The sequence below is a fragment of the Triplophysa rosa genome, linkage group LG1, assembly GCF_024868665.1.
Source record: "Triplophysa rosa linkage group LG1, Trosa_1v2, whole genome shotgun sequence".
NCBI lineage: Eukaryota > Metazoa > Chordata > Actinopteri > Cypriniformes > Nemacheilidae > Triplophysa > Triplophysa rosa.
This window is the reverse complement of record NC_079890.1, coordinates 9,431,020-9,457,803: the sequence shown is the minus strand read 5'-3', so window position 1 is coordinate 9,457,803 and position 26,784 is coordinate 9,431,020. Positions and strand designations below refer to the sequence as shown.

Genomic DNA, 26,784 nt, shown 5'->3' with positions numbered 1-26,784 from the left:
TATTCTTTCAATTTATTTATACATTTGTTCCATTCCTCACTCACTCACTCACTCACTCACTCACACACGCTCGCTCGCTTGCTCACTCACACACTCACGCACACTCTCGCACGCACACGCACTCTCTCTCACGCTCTCTCGCACGCACGCACACACACTCACTCACACACGCGCGCACACACACTCACACACTACATTTCTCTTTGTAGAACATGTCTTCTTGGTAATGAAATATAAACAAAAAGGCATCCTTCGCCTCAGAGAATTGACCCCCCAAGAGGTTCTTGATGGCATTTTGTTGATCACCCCTGTTTATCTGCAAAAAGGCAGGCTCTGTCACCTCCCCACGGAATAAGTGTCTGTGATTCTGTACCCAGTACCACGCTGTATTTAGGTCTCGGACAATGGTTGGCTGCTGCACCTATTGAAGTAAATGAAGTTTATGCTTCATTCTAATTGGTTGACTAATTAAATGGCCTATAGTCATTTATTCCTTACATAGTAAAATGGCACAACAGTTATACTATTTATTCAGCAGTCATGCAAATGCTTCATGTATAACCACTACTGTATAATCATTAACCTTATCAATGTCCTTGTCATCCACAACTCTTCTGCTGGGTGACAGTTTGGTGGTGGTGAATTTCGACACCCTAAACACAGGCTCAACGATCCCCTGAAGGAGTTGGGATGCTTCTTCGGTCCAGTATGCAAACCTCTGTCCATGCCTTTGAAAATATATGTAAATGTATATGAACTCTATGTAATTGCTTTAGCTAACTTAATACAGCCAAGATACTGAAATTATATCTGTAGAATCTATCATACCCTTCTAGGCAAAATCTTTCCATGAGGTTAATTTACCACCACTGGCAAATCAATGGCACCTCCTCCTAAAACACACAAACACACAAAAAAATGTACACATACCAGTAGTTCAATGACATACTTGTGTGAAAATCCAGCTTACCTCTGTGAATGTTAAGGGACATGATGTGCAGATGCTGAGAGCATACTGTGAAACACAAATAACACTGTAATACTTTGGTTTTACTTTACTTTGGTTTATCTAACAGCTTTGATAAATTAAACATTCTTACCATCAGCATGTAGACACCACAAGAATCCCCACTGGACTGTTGAGGAAAAAACTGGAAAAGGAAAAGTGCATCCAGTTAGTTTAAAAAACAACTGCAATTTTTAGGTAAGGGATGATGTACAGGCAGCAGGTTGTTATCTCAGAATAAAGCCTGACAGTGTGATAAAGACTGGGTTACCATGTGTTATTAGTTTTGTGTGCTTGTTATCTGGGAATATCAAACCTTGGAATGTTGCAACTGGCCAATCAGAATCAAGTATTCCAGAGCACAGTGTAATAAACATGTTTAGTTATATACATACATTTGCTTGACACAATTCCATCATTTAAAACATACCTCAAGGTCTCTTCCTGTTTTTTCAGTCCAGGATCCTGGGTCAATGAAGCTTGTAATGTGTCTGGGATTCCATAGAGAACACAAAATTACATAACGTGCAATTAAATTATCAGGTGTGCAGCCTGAGAACTACTCTTTGATGAACTTGAAGCCTGTGAACGAGGCTCTATACAAACTTGAAGCCTGAGAACGAGGCTCCTTTTGGAAACTGTAACCAAATAACATGCCTGGAAAAAGGCCAGTAAATTATCTTAGGTCTCAACCTAAATATGGTTCTGTAAGTCTTATCTCCAAAACCATCAGGGCAAAGAGAATCAAGAAAAAGTATCTCCCTCTTAGCTACCAACATAACCTGCAATGGGTATTTTGTTAATATCAATGAAAATAGAACTCACTAACCCTATCTGTTGAATTTAAATATTACGGCTAAAAATATTAGAGAAAAGAAACTTAACACAGAGCAGATAATGATCAGCTTCATCTGGCTGCCTGCTCCGAGCTGGAAATACTACGGCATCCGTGGACCCCACATTTTCCTATTAGTATTGGAACAAAACAATATGCATGGACAAAAAACATACTTCTGTGCCTGTTCTCAAAAGAGTTTCTTGGTTGATGAGTGTATGATAGCAAAAAATAACTTACAGGCAAAACATGCACTGGGTACACATTTTTGTTCTTCCAGGTTGGAACAACATAAAGGTCCATAATGTGAACACTTTTTCCCTGGTGGAAAGAACATTTAAAGTTATTAAACATGCATGCATCAAATAAAAATCTTTTTAAAAGATATAATAGTAATACAGTACATGTCTTCGTGCAGCTTCTTCCATAATTTTAAGGCAAGCATTTCCAATCTGAAATTAATTGCAGAACGATTACATCCCTGTGAAATCTGTCATGTGTAACATTATGCATTATCGGAGTAACACAATAAAACATACGCTCATTAGATTCCATAAACTGGCTTAAACCCAGGCTCCAGAAGTCTTCTCGTGTAAGGCAAATTTTGCCCTGCTTTACAATCAGTTCTCCTGGTGGACGATTTTCATCCAACACATACTTTAACTAAAAATGAAGAATGTTTGATATGATTAATTAATGGTTATGAATAAACAATTCAAAGATAAATAAACAGAATGCTTACCAGTTCATCTTGAATAGGGCTCAAGATCTTCTCCCACTTTGCTCCTGAACAAGCATATGGATGATCTATCTGCCATTTAAATGTTGAGTAACCATGGTCCTGGAGAAACCGCATCTCATTTGGTCCATCTGATGATACACAATTAAGTGACAATTGGTAACAAGAGGAATTACAGACACACATGCAATATTTTTTTAAATCTTGCATTTAATTGTAAACCATTTTATACAGATTTTATTAAAATCTTACTTTTCAATCTGTAGTATGTCCTTAGTCTTGACACACTGACCCTCTTGCAGACTGACCCTTTTACAATGGTGGCCACACCTTTGGAAGAGATGTTGGCCACAGAATATGGTCCCTGGTGCTGACTTGTCAATGTGTCTCCTGTCCTCATTTTCTTGGGGTCCCCAGAGAGCAGAACATCATCGCCAGCCTCAATTGAACATTCTCGCACATACTTGCTCTTACTATTTTGGAATGACTTTTGTTGCCTGCTCTGTGCTTTCTCTATGTTGCTAAGAACCTACAAATAACAACAATACCCAAAAATGAAAACTCATTGAAAACAAATGATCTGGTCTCTATCTTGAAGGGATTTTTTGCAACCAACAGATCAATGGAGTCTCAGTCAAGCCAACTTTGAAAAGTATAAGGAACTGGTGATGGTATCTATCGAGGCAGAGACTGTATACAGTGTAACAGTGACATAACAAAGGCTAAGAGTTACATATAATGTAGAATCACAGCAAATAAAATACATGGAACAGCCTATGCCAAGGTCTAATTCCAATAGTAATTCACTACTTTATTTAGCTTTATTTGTCAAATACAGAATTGTACATCTGTATCTGTATTTTATGATAAAACTAAAGACTCTTCGGAGATATAAAGAATGCAATACTACTCTAGATTGCTCAGGATTAACATGAGATTGGCAAAATCTCTGTGTGTTACCCCCGCTTTAATGGTAATATTTAATAAATTCTTCAATTCAGTTTTACCATTGACAATTAACTGTAGATATTAAAAATATAATAAGCATGTTAAGAGAGAACCTGATTGGCAGTGTTGATCCCATACACCACAGCAGGAAGGTGGAGGTCCCAGTCATTGTGGTTGTCATTCACATACTTCCTGAGGGTCCGCTTGATATTCTGATTGGTTCTTTCATCCTGTTAAATCAATGTACTGTATTTATAAAGTTGATGAATAACTGCAAGACAACAATGGGACTTCCAATAGACATACAACCAAAGAGTTACCTGCCCATTGGTCTGGGGATGGTAAGCACTGGAGACGGCGTGTTTGATTTTCAGTGCACTGAAAATGCTGTCGTTGAGCTGCAGAGGGATCATCAGTTAAATTTGCAAGACTAATTGGAGACAACAACATATATGTTGAGACTAGAGTGGGGCGAAACATAATGAAACCTTTACAAAACTTCACCTTGTTAACAAACTCCTTCCCTTGGTCAGTAATAATCTTCCTAACAATGCCGAACGAGTACAATTTTGTGGTTATTATTGCAGACACCTCAGCTGCTGTCTTAGACTGCATTGGTTCTGCAATCACCCACTTGGTGTACAGGTCGGTCATGGTAAGGACATACTTGTTGGTACGTGCTGTTTCTGGCAGAGGTCCAATTAAATCCAAACCAAGGACCTCCCAAGCTTCTTTCACCTGCATGGCACAAAATTAGCATCAGTCAAATGCTGGTAAAACGGTAAACAAGGTTATTGTAAGCAGTACCTTAATGGAATGCAAGACTGGCACAGCAGTCTTAAGGGGGTCATTCAGTTGGCAACGGTGACAAGAGCTCACCTAAAAAGCAACATAAAAAAGTCTAGAAAAATAGCCAGTTGAAACAAGTTGGTGAGGACGACAAATATTAGTGAAAGACCAATATATTGCCTTGGCCAATATATTTTTACAAAACACAATATTTTTTATTTTTAGCCACCATACAGCACATTGGTATTTTATTAATAAAAATGCCACTAAGATATAAATCAGGCATTTGCTACTTAGCAATGTAATATGGCTACAGTAAAATCTAGATTTAAACTGACAGAGTGTGTCTGCCTCCCGGACAGTGCAGGGAAGACTATTCCAAAGTTTAGGCGCTAGATAGGAGAAGGATCTACCACCTGCACTTGATTTTGAAATTCTAGGTATTACCAACTGACAGGCACGTGTGAAGGTAGAAAATTCATACCAACCACGTAACAACATTGATAGAAAAAGATTACGTGTGCCACGACACAATCCTTGTGAATTTACTGATGCCATTTCTATCAAGCTTACATAATATTTAATATAAATACTTTTTAAATTACACGATTATTTTACCTACCGACATAGCAATATTCCTTAATTCACCTCACTTTCTGGATGCTTCTGCTTCCTTTTCGTCTTCTTCTTTTTGGTTTTATTTCAGGTAACACAAACAATAATGTCTATTATCGCCACCTACTGTGTTGGCCTCTTACTGCTTCAATATTAATGAGAATGTGACATATTTGCATATTCTCACAGCACCTGTGGTTTTCGTTATTTTGGTTGTTAAAGCTGACAAGATGGCTTCCATTAATGTAGTAACAATCTTCTTTCCAGATGCAAGACTTAAGATAATTATGCTACAAATAGATCTGGCAAAAATCTGAAGCAAATCAAAATAAATTTTCCAAATTAATCTGCATGTCAGACATGCACAGACATGAGAGACTGATCTCAGTCACTATTTGAATAGCTTCTACATGTTCTACATAGTTCTATGTGTCTTACCACCAAAGCACATAGTAGGCCTTTTATATATTGTGACTTCCGTTTCTCTTTTCCTCTGTACTGTAGTTTTTTTTTTGCTATATATTTACATAAATGCTTATTTATTCTTGTCATAAATTTACAAAACATGATTGTATGTATACCTGACATGTTTACTGTATGCTCATTTCTGTCCTTTTAATTTTGTGGCCTATTTTCTCTACAGTACATTAAGTGATTTGTTTACTTGAAGAATGTGACTTCTTTCGTTTTTTCTAGACTCTTTGTCTGAGCAAGCAAATCTCACCATTTGATTAAAGGAGTTGGAATGTTTCTCCTACTCACTACCCTCACTTCCTCTCGACTCCACTGCCTCTCTCCTAAAACAATATTGAGTGCTTATGAAAGGATTGAAATGCTGTGATAGGTCAGCTCTTGAGGGTGGAGTACTACATATTGATTGTGCTCTAGTGCTGTTTCATGTAGAAAAATAATACCATTAAAACCAAAAGTTTTGTGTGACACAAAAACATAGTTATGCATTTGTAAACCCAAAGAATATCAACAATGTAAGGGCCTAGCTTTGATGTAATTAAAATACATGGCAACCCAGAACTGCTTCAAGGTCAGTAAAGAGATAAGAAGTTTTGTCTTACATGAGAAATATAATTGCTTTATGGATTCATATCTAGGCCAGTGACTGTTCTCAGTTGCAGTTCTTTAGATAATTATTTGCTCAGTGAATCGGCAAAATGTTTTTTTGTGCGTGTGCGTGCATGTGTGTCTGCACAACACAATGTTAGTGTTCTGTAATGTTTTCATGCATTCGTGTCTTCAGACCGCATAGTCTTGCATTACATTGAGCAATCTGGATCTAACTTAAACAACCGCCATGACCAAGTGTGTGTACGGCTTGAGCAATACAGTATGACAACAAAGTTTATCTGTAAGTCGCTTTGGAAAAAAGCTTTTGCTAAATGAATAAATGTAAAGGTAAATTAAAAAAATAACCATTGTTGTTTAAATTGTAGTTCTGTTTGCTTACTTGTCATGGCTCTGCTTCCTTAGTCATGTTTTTCTTGGTCCTGTAGCAGAGCCATGACAAAGTCTTTGGTTATGTGTGGAGAGAAACATATTATTGTCCTTTTGACAATAATATACGTTCTCTCCAGTGTCTCGTCTCTGTTCCCGCCATCTCGTTTCCTTGTTATCCTTCCCTGAGTGTTTCATTACCCACACCTGCCCTGTGTCGTTATCCCTTGTTTGTGTTCCCCTACAAATACCCTCTTGTTTCTTTGTCTTGTGTTCGTGGATTACGTTGTGTTTGCTGTGTGAATTTCCTGTGTACGCTGTGTGAATTTCCTGTGTACTGCTGTGTTCCTGTTTTCTGTGAAAACCCCAGTCATGTTAGTAAGTTTTCAGTCTAGTTTATGTCTAATGTTGTTTATTTCAGTTTAGTGATAGTTAGTCTATGTCCTGTCATTACCCCGCTTGTCTTGTTATACCCCACTGTGGGTCTTTGTTTTGTGTTTTTGTATAATAAATATCCTTTGTTAACCCCTTCATCCCCGCTGCCTGCAATTGGGTTCTTTCTTCCATGTATCCTTGACACTTACTAATATGCTCATCTCCTATATGCCCATCAAAGCAGCCTGTGTGTGTGTTATTTTTGGGAGATTATTTAAATTCTGACGGGTTCTCTGTGGGTTGATATTTTGACAAAGAGAGATCTATACTGAAGCTTAGTGCAAGAGCTACTGGACTCTAATCCCTGAACCTATAGACATGTAACAGAATAGAATGGAATATTATGTGGCATCATGATGGATCAGGATTAGTCATATCCATACAGGTAATTGGATCTATCAAAATGGATTAATGTTAATGCCTCTTCAAGAAACAAATGTTTGACTATACTAAGTAAAGGTACTTATTCACTACGTTCTTAAAACATTAAAAAAGTTTTTAAAACTTATTCAAAAACATGGAAAAAATGAACGTTCTTATAACAGTTTTGTTAGCTGGGTATTAGTGTATTATTTGGCCCAGATGTAAAATATAGAACTGTGGGAATATATACAGGTGCTGGTCATATAATTAGAATATCATCAAAAAGTTGATTTATTTCACTAATTCCATTCAAAAAGTGAAACTTGTATATTATATTCATTCATTACACACAGACTGATATATTTCAAATGTTTATTTCTTTTAATTTGATGATTATAACTGACAACTAATGAAAATCCCAAATTCAGTATCTCAGAAAATTAGAATATTACTTAAGACCAATACAAAGAAAGGATTTTTAGAAATCTTGGCCAACTGAAAAGTATGAACTTGAAAAGTATGAGCATGTACAGCACTCAATACTTAGTTGGGGCTCCTTTTGCCTGAATTACTGCAGCAATGCGGCGTGGCATGGAGTCGATCAGTCTGTGGCACTGCTCAGGTGTTATGAGAGCCCAGGTTGCTCTGATAGTGGCCTTCAGCTCTTCTGCATTGTTGGGTCTGGCATATCGCATCTTCCTCTTCACAATACCCCATAGATTTTCTATGGGGTTAAGGTCAGGCGAGTTTGCTGGCCAATTAAGAACAGGGATACCATGGTCCTTAAACCAGGTACTGGTAGCTTTGGCACTGTGTGCAGGTGCCAAGTCCTGTTGGAAAATGAAATCTGCATCTCCATAAAGTTGGTCAGCAGCAGGAAGCATGAAGTGCTCTAAAACTTCCTGGTATACGGCTGCGTTGACCTTGGACCTCAGAAAACACAGTGGACCAACACCAGCAGATGACATGGCACCCCAAACCATCACTGACTGTGGAAACTTTACACTGGACCTCAAGCAACGTGGATTCTGTGCCTCTCCTCTCTTCCTCCAGACTCTGGGACCCTGATTTCCAAAGGAAATGCAAAATTTACTTTCATCAGAGAACATAACTTTGGACCACTCAGCAGCAGTCCAGTCCTTTTTGTCTTTAGCCCAGGCGAGACGCTTCTGATGCTTCCTGCTGCTGACCAACTTTATGGAGATGCAGATTTCATTTTCCAACAGGACTTGGCACCTGCACACAGTGCCAAAGCTACCAGTACCTGGTTTAAGGACCATGGTATCCCTGTTCTTAATTGGCCAGCAAACTCGCCTGACCTTAACCCCATAGAAAATCTATGGGGTATTGTGAAGAGGAAGATGCGATATGCCAGACCCAACAATGCAGAAGAGCTGAAGGCCACTATCAGAGCAACCTGGGCTCTCATAACACCTGAGCAGTGCCACAGACTGATCGACTCCATGCCACGCCGCATTGCTGCAGTAATTCAGGCAAAAGGAGCCCCAACTAAGTATTGAGTGCTGTACATGCTCATACTTTTCATGTTCATACTTTTCAGTTGGCCAAGATTTCTAAAAATCCTTTCTTTGTATTGGTCTTAAGTAATATTCTAATTTTCTGAGATACTGAATTTGGGATTTTCATTAGTTGTCAGTTATAATCATCAAATTAAAAGAAATAAACATTTGAAATATATCAGTCTGTGTGTAATGAATGAATATAATATACAAGTTTCACTTTTTGAATGGAATTAGTGAAATAAATCAACTTTTTGATGATATTCTAATTATATGACCAGCACCCGTATATGTGTGACCAGTCATACAATTGGCTGAGATATGGCTATGCCATGGGCTGTATGTGGCCAAGTTCTGACAACCAGACCTGGTCAACTCATGGACCGTAATTCATTGCTGTATGTGGGCCAAGTGAATGTGGGTTGTGTGGACCATCACTGGGCCAAACCAATTTTGCTATGTGGGTATTTTGCAAGATGTTTTGCAATCATTGGCCCAGAAGCTCTTCCTGTTACAGATTTTTAATATTACACAGTATAAGAGCAAACATACAACAAAGAGAAAATGTGAAACATAATATGACTGAAGGAGGAAGTGCACTGTTGTTTGCGTGTTGCAAAATGCTCTGTAGTGTGGGTTTTAGGGATATCTCTAATGGCACATTTCATGCATACATTTTTTAAACCCCTTAACATGCACAGGGCCAATGGAAAAGGAGTTTTAAATGTGTCTGCATAGATATTAACTTTGTTTTACATTATTCTTCAATCAAAAACTATACATCATTTGAAAGCTAAAATAATTCAATACATGTTCTGAACATGTTTTTGCAATCAATAAAATGCTCAAAAATAGGGGCGCTTATTAAGAGTTTGGGTCTTTGGATATTTTAAAGGCTATAATTCACACTGATCCACATTACAAATGTCAACAAACTCCAACACTGACATTCTCATAGACATTGATCCAACAAACACCAGGGGTTTCAAACTTTGTTGGATCAGTGTGAATTAACATTAACATTAAGCAACCCAAGAAACAATAAAATTTGTTTTACTTTATACTCTACAGTGTGTGTGTAGAGAATTTAGCATAAGCCAAATGGTCGGAGTCATTGAAAGAAGAGCCATCAACCCCCTTCACTTATGGCAAGCCGAATTAGCTTTTAATCATTCTCAGGATATGAATCTTTGATATCAACAATTCAGTTTTTACTAGTAAAAATGATAATTCTGAATTGTTGATATCAAATTTTTACTAGTAACAATTGCTGTTTTTGATATCAGTAATTACATTTTCACTAGTAAAAATGTGAATTCTTGATATCAACAATGACGTCATCACTCGCAGAAATGTACATTCATGATATCAAAAATTGAATTTCAACTAGTAAAAAACGTCATTCTTGATATCTGTAATTGCATTTTTACTAGTTAAATATCACAACAGCTGCCATTCAAATTCAATTTCAGATATCAATAATTCATTTCTTACATGTTAAAAATCTTATTTCAGATATCAGAAATGCAATTCTTACTAGTAAAAAACATAATTTTTGATATCAACAATTGTGTGGTTACTAGTGGTAATGTCTATTCTTGATATCAACAATTGAATTACTACATGTAAAAATGCCAATTTCTGATATCAATAATTACATTTTCACTAGTGACAATGTTAATTCTTGATATCAACAATGTGATTGTTGCTAGTAAGAAAGCCATTTTAGATATCTACAATTACTCTCAGATTTATTGATATCAGAAATCTATTTCCTGATGTCAGAAATACCAAATGCAACATGTTAAAATTCATTTACAGATATCAAGAATGAGCATTTCAACTAGTAAAAATTGAATTCTTGATTTCATTTCTTGAATTCATTTTTACTAGCAACAAGTTACATTTTGATAACAAAAATTATGTTTTTTACTAGTAAGAATTGCATTTCTGATATCTGAAATAAGATTTTTAACGTATAAGAAATGAATTATTGATATCTGAAATTGAATTTGAATGGCAGCCTATTGTGATATTTAACTAGTAAAAATGCAATTACAGATATCAAGAATTACGTTTGTTACTAGTTGAAATTCAATTTTTGATGAGTGATGACGTCATTGTAATTCACATTTTTACTAATGAAAATGTAATTACTGATATCAAAAATAGCAATTGTTACTAGTAGAAATTCTATTCTTGATATCAAGAATTATAATTTTTACTAGTAAAAATTGAATTGTTGATATCAAAAATTCATATCCTGAGAATGATTAAAAGCTAATTCGGCTTGCCATATTCACTCCCCTTTCTCCTGGTTTCTTGATGCCATCATCAAAAGACCAGAGTCAAAACCTCTCACAGAGAGTTTTGATAACCTTTTGTTTCTCTGTTGGATATTTTACGACTCCTAAGCTTCAAAGCAGAGGGGAGAAGTCTCTCTGTCTAATCTGAAACTTTACATCTGAGGCTAACCAGAGAAACTTCTCTGACAAATAGGAACTTGTGTGATTCAACTGTCTTTTTCTATAAATATATCTAAATATCTAGGTTATATGTTGTCGCGCTTGCCATTTTTAAATAATCTGTAATTGTTAAATAGGCAAGTTAATTCAGGCTTTGTTTGTATTCGTACCTCCGAATGAATCATGACTTGATGCAATTCAAACCTTAGCATATTTGATATATAAATGTTTGTCTTTACAATTTCTCCTTGTTTACATATATTGTGTGACCATAGAACATTCTCTTTTCATTATGTTATAATTTGGAATGGTATTTTGTAAAGTTGCCAGGAGGTCATAAAGATGCAAATTAGCTGTTGAGTGGACAAAGAACCTCTTCCCTGCTCAACTCTGATTGGTCGATTCAAACGCAGGTGGGCATGCCCTCTCATGAGGTTAAATATCGAGCCTGCTCTGGAGTCCCTTCCTTTTCTTCTCTTCTGCTATACCTGCCTCCAAAACTTGGTTCGTGGCGTCTCTTCGGAGACTGCCTTTTTCCCCCCCACTGTGAGAAAAGAAGGAACAATGGACTTCTGCTGCCACGTGGTTAAGCCATGCGACCGATCACGAGGCCCACAACTTTCTGCAGGACTGCCTTCTGAAACCTTTTGAACAATTCCATCTCTATACGCGCATACGGATATCGGTCCAGCACAGACCTTGCAAGTATCCATTTCTATTTATAGAATAGCTGCGTTAAGTCTGTGCCTCTTTGTTAAAGATGATTTTTATTGGTGTTCAGAAATCGCTGCCATGCCCTCTCTCTCTCTCTCTCTCTTTCTCTCTCCGTGCTTCCTAGCGCATTTGTGTTTCATGTATTTGTTTGTTTTATGCGATCGTCATTGTTTTGTTTACCATGTAGAGTAGAGTTTAGTAAACAACCATATATATTCATTTGTGATGGGTTTTCTGTATTCACGCTCACAAGCTGTCACGACGGGCGTGGAGACGAACCCAAATGCACGGAGGTGGACCCCCAGGACCCCCAGGTCTTCCCTGCTTGCCACCAAGGCTGACTGGTGGCGAGGCTGCAGGGGGTGAGGAGAGCGGTGTAGCGATGCCTATAACCCCGATCTGCAGGGTCTGACCCTCCTGTATGGCGGCCAGCGGAGATGGGTGGTTGTGTCATGTTGAGACCCTGGACTCAACCCAGTCGGTTCATGACGTACCGCCACATGACATCGAAGTCCAGCGGTCTCAACGACCGCATCTCCGCCCGTGACAGGGGGTCCCTGAGACCGGCGTTAAAAAGCACCGCCACCTCCTCCTCCCCGAAGACATCTTCCTCTGCGGCATCCAGGAACCTATCCAGATAGTCCTCGATGTCATCGTTCCCCTGACGAATGCCGCAGAGGAGGTGAGCCTGGTGGGACCGTCTCGTGCCCATGCTGCCTACTGGGTTCGTAGTTCTGGCTGGTGTATTCTGTCATGACGGGCGTGGAGACGAACCCAAATGCAGGCAGACGGTGGTGAAGGGGTAAAACAAGACTTTAATACACGAAACACAGAGAACAAAGGAAATACCCACGAGGGGGTGTCTGATAAGATCAACTAAAATACAAAAAACTGTAAACCAAAAACTTCCCACGAGGGGGCAAAAACAAGAACTAAGATAATAAATAACACACTTACAGAACGGGACACACAGAGCAAGACAAGGCAGGAACTCGGGAAACAAATAACATGAAGCATATAAACGCACACAGCACAAGGACCATATACAATACACCAGCACAGGACAAAGAAACAAGAGGGCATTAAATAGGAGAGACAAACTAAGGATAACGACACAGGGCAGGTGAGGGTAATCAGACACGGCCGGGAAACAATACAGGAAACGAGAGGGGCGGGGCCAATGACGAGACACTGGAGAGATATATTACGCATATTATTGTCAAAAGGACAATAATATGTTTCTCTCCACACATAACCAAAGGCTTTGTCATGGCTCTGCCACAGGACCAAGAAAAACATGACTAATAGAGGCAGAGCCATGACACAAGCTTGGTCCCTTCTACTGTGTTTCGATTCACTACCTTTGCTCTAAATGCTGTTTGGTAAAGTCACATTACTTATGGCCATGAGATAATGTAAAGTATATAATATCATTGAGGCATTCGCTGGACGAATTCATACAAGTATTGTTATACTTTATATTACTAATCAGAGACCGTAAAATATGTATATTTGATCACGATTATTATACGTATTTTACTTTGAGCTAAACTAATTCCATGACTGAAATTGATGTTTTAAATAACTCATTTCATGTATATGATCTTGAAAGATCTGGTGGAGAACCATATTTGGTGAGCTTTGCTCATCAATATAATAACGTTAGCTAAAACCGCTACAACTTTTTAATGTTTATCATGTCTTTTCTATCTTTAAATGTTTTTTTCTACATATTTGTGTTAAACATTAATTACTATTATTATACTGTAAAGCTATAATCTATTATCTATTACTATAGATTAACTACCTGCAATTGACGTGCAACAATCTCATTTAAAAGGTGCTGTGTTGGTACGTAGTGATGAAAAAAGTGTTAAAGTTGCTCTGCAGAAGCCCAGTAAGTGTCATCCTTAATGAGCCCATGAGTTGCTGTTCACACATCTTGCACATGTCAAATTTATTAAATCTAAAGGCCCTTTTTTTACAAATATATAAAGGACAGAATTTTCAGAACTCTTTGGCTTTATTAAAAAACAAGTACCAATACAAAATGAATTGAAATTACAACAAAAAACACAAATGACCATTGTTTCACCATTATTTGTAGTACATACTGCATTACGAATAAAGTTTCTAAAACAGCAAGAAAAAAAGAAGTGTGTATTGGTGCATACAGCAACAGAAGAGTTCTAAATAAAAATGTGAAAAACACAAAGTAGACCTAACAAGAAAACATGGCCATACTTTTGCAACTCAACTCAAACTGATCTCTAACTGTGGGTAATCTGTTGGGTGATCACAGAACCAGAACGAGCACGAGTTTTGATTTCACGAGACATCTGACACCAGGCACATGGATAACAGAAGCAAAGAGTGCAAAAGTCATCACAGCATGAACCCTAAGAATCAAAGAAAGTGACAGTGTTACATTAACACCACTGAATTCACATGACTATGAAAACTTTTCCACAATGAGGTTTAATATTATATTTAAGGTATAAATAAACACTAATATAAAATGAATAAAAATTAATGTTCAATTACTAACAAGCTAAACCAGCACATTCTTTAAAACATACTTAGATAAACACATGCAGTTTTAACGATAGTTCACCCAAAAATCAAGAATGTAATTGAGTTTGAAGGTCACGTTTGTGAAACTCACAATCAGCTGATAATGTGCTGATCACGATGACACCAATACAAAATCACACTGTCATTCATTTATTTACTAATTCAGATAACTCAAATGTAGAAGTCTCTGGGCCCTATTTTCACGATCTAAGCGCATGGTCTAAAGCACAGGGCGCAAGTGCACTCAGGTTGTGACCAAATCCACTTTTGCTAGTTTAACGACGGGAAAACGGTCGGCGAGCCAGGGCGCATGGTCTAAACGGGTTGTCCCGATTCTCTTAATGAGTAATGGGTGTTTTTTGGGCGTAACGTGCAGTAAACCAATCAGAGTCTCATCTCTCATTCCCTTTAAGAGCCAGTTGCACTCGCGCCATGGCGGATTCGCTATTTACACATATTGCGCCATTGACTTTAGACCAGGTTTGAAATAGTCTATGGCGCAGTCTATTTTCAGTTCCTCAAAATAGCAACTCGCCAACAATGCACCTGAAACACCTCTTTTTTTAGAACAACACGCCCATGCGTGCACAAATGACCGCAAATGCATTTGCTATTTAAACAACGCAGCACAGGACAGGAAAATGAGAACTGCGCCAGGCTGAAACTAGCAAAAACACTTTGCTAGTGTATGCCGGGTGTATGATAGGGCCCATAGTGCCAAGCTTCACCTTAAATTAATCACTGATTCAAAGACCAGTTTTGTTTTTTATTTAAAGACATTCTACACGCTTTCTTTGTTCTTCATTTAATAAGAAAGCCCCTAAAACTGCTTTATTGATGGGAAAAAACATGGCGTCATTATAAGGGTTACCTTTTATATCTATTTATTTTATTTGATGTTTGATATTGCTTTGGTTATCTCGGTTAATTTGTCCAATTCAGAACACTCTCCCTGTTGTTTATTTTTGTTTTTTACTTTTATTGCCTTGCTCCAATTCTATTCTTCATTCTGTTATGTTAAATTAACTTCTTGATCTTATCTTTATGTTCAGATAAAATAATAAAAAACCTTGTGTCTTGCATCACATCATCAAAAAAGCTGTAAGATTTTATTGGTTCTTCCACCGTAAATTGGACTTTGACCAACACACTCTAACAATTACTCCCAGATGAGATGATTCTAGACAATAATCATTTTAATACTATGTCCACATACAGGGAAAAACAAGGAACAAAAGATCTTCGAAGGAGTAAACACACACTGGTTACATTTTAGACAAGACAATGAACAAAGGAACAGGCAGAGTATAAATAGTGTCCGGATGAACACTCAACACCTGTTCTGAAGTTCTGTATTAACACCAAGATCATTACTTGTCTTACATGTATTTGACTAGTCATTATTAAAATAACACATCTACCAGCAGCAGGAGACAGGCAAGAAAGGAACAGGCAGAGTTGCAGTTCCACATGCAGTTAACATTTATTAAGATAGCAAATTAAGATAAATGAAACCAAAATCAACACAATAATCCTGGCACAAATCTACAATCACATTACAACTAAACAACCAACAACACACAAAGCAGGGCAGTAAATATCTGACAGAAACCAATGAACTAATGAGTAACCATGGGAATCTACAAATCTACAATCACATTACAACTAAACAACCAACAACACACAAAGCAGGGCAGTAAATATCTGACAGAAACCAATGAACTAATGAGTAACCATGGGAATAAAAAGAGGTGGGTGTGGTTCAAATGAGTGGCTATGGCAACAAACGAGGGAGCAAAGTAGCAGGGAAACATCTCAGGTTACTTGGCTGTAACCCTGTTCCCTGAAAAAGCGGGAACGAGATTCTGCGTTTCAAACGCTATGGGAGAACATTCTTTGTTCGACCGGTTGTGAAGCACGTGTGTCAAACCCGCCAAAAATTGGCTTTAAATAACCTTGGCAGGTGACGTGTCTAATTACCCCTGCAGGTTATAAATACATGCGAAGCGGACAGGTTTCAGGTTTCTTTGTCTTCAAGGACTGCTCCTCTGCGACTCCAGGGCATCCGCATTTTGAATTACATAGACGACTGGCTGATTTTGGCTCAGTCTCGGGAGCTAGCGCTTCGACATCGGGATGTCGTCCTAGCTCATCTCGAAGCTCTCGGGTTGAGACTCAAGGTCAAAAAGAGCGTTCTCTCCCCTACGCAAAATACAACGTATCTGGGAGTTATATGGGACTCGATCGCGATGCAGGCACAGCTATCTTATACACATGTCGAATCCATCCAGAGCACCCTGAGGAGCATCAGGCTAGGCCAGGAAGTCACTATTTATCACTTTCAAAGAGTTCTAGGTTTCATGGCGTCGGCTTCCACAGTGATACCTTTGGGCCTCCTGCATATGAGATGGTTTCAGTTGTGACTCAGAGCTGTAGTGTAGCAGATCGAGTGTAGCTTTTGATAGGGAACACAATTGCTGCATCCCAATTCGCACACTATCTGTCCTAAATAGTATTCGAAAATAGAATTAGTATGTCCCAAATCGTAGTATGTTGAAAAGAGTATTCCAAAGATTCCCGGATGGTCTACGGTACTACTTCCATTAGAAATCCGAAGTGCTGGGGCACGTTCAAGCTCAAACCGGCTTTTGCTACGGTTTCCGGGTTGAACAACAAGTTTCCTGGAAACGGTGTGCCACAGGGTTTGAGATACGTTTTCTCTTGGCAGTAATAATAACAAATTGAGCTATTCAGCCACCTAAAAACACCGCTAGGAAATATCTTTCACCGTGATCATTACATTGCAGTATATTACGTCACGTGTCTTCGCGGGATCTTAACGGGATGTGTGTGAACGCATGCACAGAGTCCAGAAAATCACTGGCAGTGTGAATGAACAAAATTTAACGATCCCGGGACAAATTCCTGGACACATTTTCAGTGTATTTTCCAGGATCTCTGTGTGAAAAGGGCTATAGTTGCAACTCTTGCGTCATCACAACAGGGTGTTCAACCACACCACCGTTTCTGAACACAGCCCAGAATGATGCTCACTCTAACGGCTGATATTGCCCACAACTCACCGCAACTAGGCAGAGTTTAGTGAGGCTCCACTGCATTAATAAAATTAAATAACTGATGCATCACTAAATTAATAAATATAACGAGTTAACATTACATAATTATGAAACAATAAATGAATAAGTACTTAAATGGAAAGAAGAGCTGTATGTTGATATGTGTGACAGTTAATGAGCACAATGTTGTCTAGGCCACAACGGCCACTTCCGTTTCCTGTTAGTATGTCCCGGTGCGTGCATATTGTTTTTCTACACACTAAAATGTATACTCTTTTCATAACAAAATTGGGACGCAGCATAAGCAACTAATGACAAACCAGGCTGAGATCATAACACAAAAACCTTAACCTTTTACTTTAATGCATTGAAGGGTTTAATCTGGGTGATAATTGGGGCTCAAGAGCATTGCATCAGCAGCACAAAGATCATCTGATCCTAGGGCACTCACATATTCATAAAATGTCAATTTTAAGAAATGGGTATTTTTTAACATTACTACAGGTTGTAATAAGCTGCAATAGACCTTTGGGGTAATTTTTTGGACTAATTACATTAGTTTTTTCAGGTTTTGTGTGGAAGAACCCAATTGCAGGCAGGCGGTGGTGAAGGGGTTAACACAAAGACTTTATTACAAAACAAACACCCTCGATGGGGGAAACTAAACTAAGAATATATACAAAACAAGACTTCCCACGTGGGAGAAAACATAAGGACAGGGAAAAAATAAAACGAACTATAAACAGTGACACAACGTCTCACAAACTCGGAAGGGTAACAAGGTAATTCACAAAAACGTATCATTTACAAGGCAATGCAAGAGGAACACGAGCACACACGGAGACTATACAAACCGATTCAGCACAGGGCAGCAAACACAAGGGCATTAAATAGGGAGACTAACAAAGGAAGATAACAATGGGCAGGTGTGGGTAATGAGACACAGGAGGAAAGCTATACGAGGAACGAGAGGGGTGGGGCCAAAGACGAGACACAAGAAAGCACATGGCATGCCAATATCTAAACAATGCCATGTCTTTCTCACACTTAACACGTGGGTATGTCATGATTCTGCCACCAGACTCAAAAAACCATGACTAGGAAGGCAGAACCATGACAAGTTTGCATTACCTGAATAATTCAACAACATTTTGAAGATTAAGTTTTATCACGCACACATACAGTGTACCGCAAATCTGTGAGGCCCCCCAAAAAGCACGAGATGGGGCCCTTCCCACCAGCAGTGACGTCATGTCAAGCACCTGCTGCAGCGGCATAGCCTAAGCCTACATATCTGGTTTTGCATGCAGTAAATTATCATTGTATTAATTGCATTTAAGGTTATTATTATTAACATTATATAGGTTTCATAATTTATGTGTCGCCATTTTGAGAGAGGCTGCGTATAATGCTTTTTTTCAAAATTGGGAATGGCTTCAGCGCTGACTGAATTTCAGAGCAGAGAGTACTGATATTTTTTTCAAGATTTTGACAACGTATTTTATTTACTTGGCTGTTCTATATCATTCCAATTTGGTTTGGTGCTTAATACCACATTTTTGTGGTGTGACTCAGAACACATAATTTAATATCTGCAGTGTCGGCGCCACGAGCGGGCCCTAGGGAGCATATCCCGGCCATTTGTGCCCTCTTTTTGAAATGATGATGAACGAAATCATTTTAAAAACATTTGGAAAATGAATTTGTGAATATTAATTAAAGAAGCAACAAGACAAGAACAGAGGTTATAGAAATTACATACTTGACAGAAATATTTCTGCACATATTTATAGTACATGGAGATACATACAGGCTGTCTATCAGTGCTTTGGATCATGTTCTTGGTGAAATGGAAGCGCATTTCAGTGAATGTAATTCAAAGTTGGCAGCAGGAAGTAAGAGCTCGCTCTTTAGTGTTGCTATAGTGATGCAATGGTTTTGCTAGACACAAAGCTCTACTGTGGAACAGTCCCCCATTGCTTTTTCCGTCACTTTTCTTCAAAGTCTGCTTTTGACACACCTGTCTAAATTAATAATCTTCATTTATTAACTTCCACTGAATTTTATGTATGATCTGTGTATTTCTGTTTTTTTTCGTCAAAACATCATACAATATTTGCTTTCCTCCAAGCCTTTCAGTAACAGTGTCTTTCATACAGCATGCTTTAGATCGGTCCAATTTCTTAGCTTTAAAAAAGCTATTAGAAATATGCAATGCGCTCTTTGAAATAGACATTTAGAATTGATAAGCTTGAGACAACAAAATGGCAGTGCGCACAGGATGAAAAGCACAGGGCCACGCATTGCATCTACAACTTGTAGGTATTGCTCAACGGCCGCTTAATATGCATGCGTGCGTTCAAGTTCAAAGTCTAGTCCTGATGGACAATGGGCAGGATTTAACTTTATTTTTACTCTGTGTTTTATTTAAAAACTTTAATCAATGAATAAGCCACTGCACACATAGTCCTAATCTTGCTACATTTTACTTTTTATGTAATACAAATATACAAAGAATGAAAAAAGGAAAAGTGATATACCGACCCAGCAATAATTAAAATATAACAAATTGATACCATAACTGGACTACAGTATGTGTTTTATGCTACGCAATGTACAACAGCATTCAAAGCTCTGGTCAGATTTATTTGTCCACTCTAACATAATCTTATTACTGTTTCTTACTTATTTTTCCCATCATCGAAAAGCTTATAAATCAGTCAAATGTTTCACTTTAAGTGTATAATGTCAACTGGTTTGTATGTGGATTACATTTAAATGTGCATGTGTTTGTGTGGGTTTGTGAACTCACATTGATATTATATCGCTCTCTTGTCTTCTGGCGGAAACAGCATGACACTATCATGCAGCAGTCTAACAACGGCATGCAGAAACACCATCCAAATTGAGACACAGTCTGACACTGCATGCAAGGGAAACAAAACAGGCCACAGCAACCTAAAACAGACACACAAAAAAATATTTAGGAATAGCCTACTTGTTTTAGCACAGAATTACATTTTATGTATTTTTCTCAAAAAGACTATATGTACACAGGGTGAAGTTTACTTTTTTCATGTGTTAATATAGACGGTTTCATCAGACGCACACGCCTGACCAGAAGTCAACTTCCGGTCTGTCTTTGGTTATAATGTAACAATTTATTCTATATTTAATTTATAATAATATCAATTTATAAGATTTTTTTGTATATTAATTGTATTAAATTACATCTACTCAAGAGTTAATGATTCTTTGCGGAGGTCTACCGGAAGTAAACCTCGGGCCACATAACTTTTGTTTATGTTGTTGCCGCTGAACACGTCTATAGCTTGAAGCCTTGTGTGTCGTGATTCTGCCCATCTTGTCATGTCTTTTTTGATCTTGTAGCAGAATCACGGCAGGATCCCTTGTTTTATGTGAGAAAGCCATGAGATGTTTATGTTTTTTACTTCTCATGTGTTTTCTCGTGTCTCGTCAGTGGCCCCACCCCTCTCGTTTCCTGTATTGTTTCCCTGCTGTGTTTCATTACCCTCGCCTGCCCTGTGTCATTATCCTTCGTTTGTCTTCCCTTTAAATAGTCCTCATGGTTCGTTGTCTTATTGCTCGTGCATTACGTTCTATTTACCTGTGTATCCAGTGTGCCACCGTAGTGTTTCCCCAAGTCTGTTTTGTCATTGTACCTTGTTCCTGTTTGTGAGTAAATGTTTATCTAATTGTTGTCAGTTTAGTTTTAGTGTTCTGTTAGTCTAGTTAGTAGTTTATTTTTCCTGTTAAGTCTGCCATTCGTATTTCCCTTGTCTTTGTTATTTTACACCCGCGTGGGTTTTTGTTTTGTGTTTATATTTGTAATAAAGTCTGTTAACCTCTTAATTCCCTGCTGCCTGCAATTGGGTTCTCTCCCACCATAGCGATTCATGACACTTGTGTAAGTGTAAGGGCAAAAAGGGCATGTGCTCTGTACAGGTTCTGTGCATGTGCCTGCTCCTCTAAGTACTACATTATTACTCCAAAATGCAACTGATAAACAAAGACAACACGGTCATGCCGATTTGCCTTATTTAACATTAGAAAGTGTCACGGCTGGCGTGGCGGAAGAACCCAAATACAGGCAGCGGGGATGAAGGGGTTAACAAAGACTTTATTAACAAACACCGTATTAGTATGGTGTTCCTAATAATCCTTTAGGTGAGTGTATATATATATATATATATATATACAAAACAAAGACTTCCCACGTGGGGGCAAAACGTAAAAAAAGAATAACAAATAACTGAAAAAACACGACAAAACGTCTTACAAAACACGGAAGGGTAACCAAGGCAGGGCAAGGTAAATCCACAGACAAAGACAAGGCAAGGTAACAGGAATCAGGCACACGCGCTAACACGAAGACTTCCACAAACAGGTAAGTACAACGGTACAAGTACAAGGTACAATGAACACGAGGGCATTTTAAAGGGAGACAAAAAGGAAGATAACGATGGGCAGGTGAGGAACATGAGACATGGCAGGAAAGCAATACGGGAAACAAGAGGGGCGGGGCCAATGACGAGACACGAGAAAGCACATGGCATGTCAATGGTAAACAAACCATGACTTTCTCACACTAAACATAAGGGATCTGTCACGATCCTGCCACAAGACTAGAAAATCATGAATAAGAAGGCAGGACCATGACAAGAAAGGTTAGACCCTATCTCACTGAGCATGCAGCACAACTCCTTGTCCAGGCCCTTATAATCTCAAGGTTGGACTTCTGCAATGCTCTCCTTGCTGTTCTCACTGCAAAAGCTATCAAACCACTCCAGTTGGTTCAGAATGCAGCAGCATGCCTTGTCTTCCAATTTGTGACACCCCTTTTCATCTCTCTCCAATGGATATCGGTTGAAGCCCATATCAGATTCAAGTCACTAATGCTTGCCTATAGGACTATCACTTGATCTGCATCGGCATATTTTCACACCCTCCTACACTCATACACCCCATCAAGATCCCTGCGTTCAGCAAACGAGCGGCGTCTTGTATTGCTTCTCAAAAGGGCAGTAAATCACTTTCCCGCTCATTCTCCTTCACACCTCCTTCCTGGTGGAACATTCTTCCTAACTCAGTCCGGTCAACCACATCTCTTACAACATTCAAAAAACTAAAACCTCTCTCGTCTGTGAATACTTAAAAGAGTCCTATGAAAAGGCTAAAAAGAATATTATCGTTTGATTTAAATGTAATGCAATGTGTATACACGATTTAAGGTTCAAAAACGCTGTATTTTCCACATACCGTGCTTGTTTGTATCTCCTCTTTACTCCGCCTCTCTGAAACGCACAGATTTTTAACAAAGCTCATCGCTCTGAAAAGCGAGGTGTGCTATGATTGGCCAGTTAACCAGTGCGTAGTGATTGGTCAAATACTGTATAATGCTGTATAATACTGTAATGCTACTGACAGTACTGACTTGCGTATACATTTGGGCGGTCTTAGTCAACTCATACCACGATTTGACACTTTAATTTTTGCAATTTTACGTGTCTAATACATGCATGGGCAACTTATAACACACCAAAGACACAGAAAAACATGTGTTTTTCTGTGTCTTTGACTCCTTTAACAGACAAATTTAAAAAAATCACTAAACCTCTCTCTTTCTCTCAACAGGTATTGGCACAAATAAAACCAAAGTCATTAAGGAGCCGAGTGAGGAACTTCGCCAATCATCGTAATACTTGTATCTTCCTTTTTATTAATCATGATGAGCATAAGTAGGCTACAATAAATGTAGGCCTGTATACATTCAACAAAAAAATATATTTCCTCCCAAACACAACCACAGGTGTTTAAACCCGACATAATTAATGACATTCCCTCTTTCCCTTCATCACATGACAGTCACCTCATGACACGGCTCCCGTCTGCTAAAAGACTAAATGTAAATGCATATGTAAGTCACTGACATACATATACAACATCCATAAAAACAAAGCATAAATACCATATTAAAAACATAACCTTGGTTTCTCTAGAAAAAGGAACAGAAAATGTAGAACCACGATTGTAAATGTATTTCCCCATTTCACACGAGTAGCCAAAAATCTTTTTTTTGTAAAATGGCTCCATATACTGTGATTGAAAGACAACATTTCAGATATTTAATAAGTAAATAAACTATATTAAAGTGGAATTCCTAACCAGATTATAATGATTGAACAGGATTAAACAAACGTCCAGATAAAATTAGAATTTTATGGCTTTATATGACATTTAAGCATTGAGACAACATTTGCATATTACACTTAAGTGCAATATGCAAATGTTGTCTCAATGCTTAAATGTCAATATAAAGCCATAAAATTATGATTATCATTTTTGGCAGTCTTCATAAGCACCACTCTTCTGAACGATGGTAACCCCAAAAGTCAAAAATACAACAAACTCTTCTAAATATCCAAGATAATTGAACATTCATCATTAACAAGGCTTTTTCCTTTCTAAAAACTCATAAAATAACACTTCATTTCAAAATTTACTTTCCTAATGCAGTCTCACGCAAAGCATGCTGGGAACTGAATTTCATTCTCAACAAATCATCTTGAATTAACTTGTTGAAATTAAGTTAAACTAACTCAAAAGTAAGAATTAGTTACAGGAACTCAAAACATTTAAGTAATAATTTTTATTAAGTTTTTTAAACATAATTTAAATTAAGTTTACACTACTTAAACTGTTTAATTTCTTTGAACATTCGGGTTTACAGTGTATGGAGTATTGTCCACATGGTCATGGCTCAATATTAACTGGCTATGATATGAGTCAGTAGGTGACTTACAGGTGCTCATATCGGAACAGCAGTCACAGATCCCCGTGGTCCAGGTTCCAGAGGACACATGATGCTGGGTTGTCACAATGGTAGTTTGTTGTACTGCCATGACTGCATGAGTTTCAAATGGGAGATTAAACATTTTGAGAAAATGTTACAATACGATACGATGTAGGCCTATGTATTTATATACACGTTTAAAGTTACAGGTTTAGATTGCCATTGTGTTTTTTTCCTGTTAATTAACATATTTCCAATAAACAAGTTGCAAACTATTTCAACAAAAATCTAAATCTAAAACTCTTTTTTTCTCAAAAGAATGATGCTGTCAGGTGTAGTCTAAGTGCCGAGGTGCTTCAACGCCGTTAAATGTTAGTTTAAACGTAAGAGAAGATCGTATACAGTAACTAAACGTGTAAGATTTTACATTATCTATAAAAAATAGGCTATGCTCTTTTTGATAAACGTTTGTAAAAAATAGGTTACGTTTGATTTATTATTCAATTTCAAAATGTTACGTGAATACCCAAAGCTTTTGAATTTAAACGTGTCAAGATGTTGTTACTTACTTTTGCAGGTGCGGCTTTGGTGGGCTTCCGTGAAATGAAACCTATAAGACCGTTGGGAGACCTCAAGAGAGTTTCTTTTATTTTCCCCGGAAACGCTTCAAGATTGCATCTGTGCAAAGTTTCGATTTAGCCTACGTCATCATCACCATCACGCAACGCTGGATAATAGTTCTGGAATTATTCACTACATTTATGCGTTTGCGATCATATGTTTAATTGTCAAAAAAAATGCTAATCTGTTATTTATCCACGAATCAAATATTTTATCTTACTATAAAAAAGAGGGGATAGTTGTAATTGAATGAATATCTTCTTATCTTGACAGCGCAAGCTTGCTCCTCGTGATTTAACTAAAATAATGAATGTCACCTAATCTATGTATCACAAGTCTCAAATAACCACAGTGGCCTTCAAGGGGATCACTAAAGGCCACAAAAACCTTAGAAGAACAAGCATGTACAGTAGGCCTAGTATATTGGACACGGCCTCATTTATAAAATGTTGCGAAGAAACCGTCCTAAATTAGATTTTACTATCATTTCTTAAAGTGCGTACTAATTCATAGAACGAACGTAGGCACAGCAAACGCGTGTACGCCTCTCTATCAGATGTGATGTGAAATCTTCGCAAATGATGTTGAAATACGCACGATTTATATATGAGATTTATTTATTTTTTTGTAAAGGGGCAACGGGCACATATAGCTGAATTACACATTGATCTTGGCTACTCATGTTTAAGACCCAGATTTGAGTCTTCCCATGACACATCGCAAATTCATCCCTCTCTCCCTGTACAATACTGGTACAATATTGCAACCCAGATTAAAATGATTTAGGCCTAGAGGGCTCACAATTAAGACAAATAGGTTAATGTGCATTTTTCATCAAAACGTACAAGATCGAGAAAACCAGTTTGCACAAGTACACAGGAAATTTAAAACAAACTATTTACATATGACAGTGCCAAAACAGACGCCTCAACAAGATGACAGAAATGTCATAAATACTGTGATGATGATGACCTCTGGTGGTGAATTTGCAGGTGTAAATTTGATAAGAAAGAGAGAAAAAAATGGTCTTTTCTATTATAAACTTATATGAATATTAAAACATGTATATAAAAAGTTTTACATTCTACTGAATCTTACTTAATCATATTGAAAGCATGTACCCCAACAATACAGGTGCATCTCAAATTTAGAGTATTGTGGAAAGTTTAAACTTTAATTAAACTGGAAAGGTAAATCAGCATTTCCATGAAGCTTAACAGCAGACAGAGGCATACAGTAATCTAAAACTATTTGGATAATTGGAAAAAATATAAATTTTTAATCTAAGTTTTAAAAATAGGTTTAGTTTAACATTCAGTACATTCTTCTAGCCTATGCTACAAATGCCACCTGTCAACACTCCCGTTCCCTTTCGAGATCGGTCTCTCAACATTGCGGAAGCCCCACATATGGGAACTCTTCCCTTTTCCACTTTCCTGAAGTCGTATTGGATAACGCCAGTAAAAAAAACTGTCCAATTGTCGCAAGACATGCAACAGTATGCAAATACTGACGAACCCCTGGCAGTATAAATACGGTGCATAGCGACAATACCTCAGAATCTTCTCTTTCACGCTGCCATGGCCTATGGTTACTGCGCTTGCCACCCCCCCCAACCCAACCCTTTTCTCCTAGCTGCTGATCGTTTATGCTGCACAGTTGTTACCGCGTTGCTGTTGACGCTGTGCTTTGGTGTACTTTTATGTTCACTGTTATGTCTGCCCGGGATTCCGTGCTGGCTCTTACTGTTCTGGTGTCTGCCCTGTCATATTTCTGGTGTCTGCCCGCTCATTTCTTTGGCTTGGATATGCATGAGTCCG

At 38.0% G+C, this 26,784-nt stretch overlaps 1 protein-coding gene across 7 annotated transcripts; it reads right to left on the bottom strand.

Annotated features, from left to right (window-relative positions):
• ponzr1 (plac8 onzin related protein 1) lies at positions 1–25,003 on the bottom strand. Of its 7 annotated transcripts, XM_057337914.1 has the most exons (19): positions 24,913–25,003; positions 24,353–24,454; positions 20,342–20,487; positions 4,336–4,407; positions 4,033–4,266; positions 3,849–3,926; positions 3,642–3,758; positions 2,833–3,109; positions 2,584–2,711; positions 2,385–2,504; positions 2,246–2,293; positions 2,082–2,162; positions 1,892–1,972; positions 1,437–1,497; positions 1,101–1,151; positions 971–1,015; positions 829–893; positions 584–728; positions 3–421 (listed from the first exon to the last, which is right to left on the bottom strand). In XM_057337914.1, the coding sequence occupies exons 2-14, from the start codon at positions 24,450–24,452 to the stop codon at positions 1,477–1,479; spliced, it is 1,503 nt and encodes a 500-aa protein (XP_057193897.1). In that variant the 5' UTR covers positions 24,453–24,454; positions 24,913–25,003; the 3' UTR covers positions 3–421; positions 584–728; positions 829–893; positions 971–1,015; positions 1,101–1,151; positions 1,437–1,476. The 7 variants fall into 7 exon arrangements, with proteins under 7 accessions (XP_057193887.1, XP_057193897.1, XP_057193905.1 ...); XM_057337904.1 differs by having other exon boundaries at positions 1–421; positions 1,437–1,972; XM_057337922.1 differs by lacking the exon at positions 1,892–1,972.
• Positions 25,004–26,784: the final 1,781 nt, after the last annotated feature.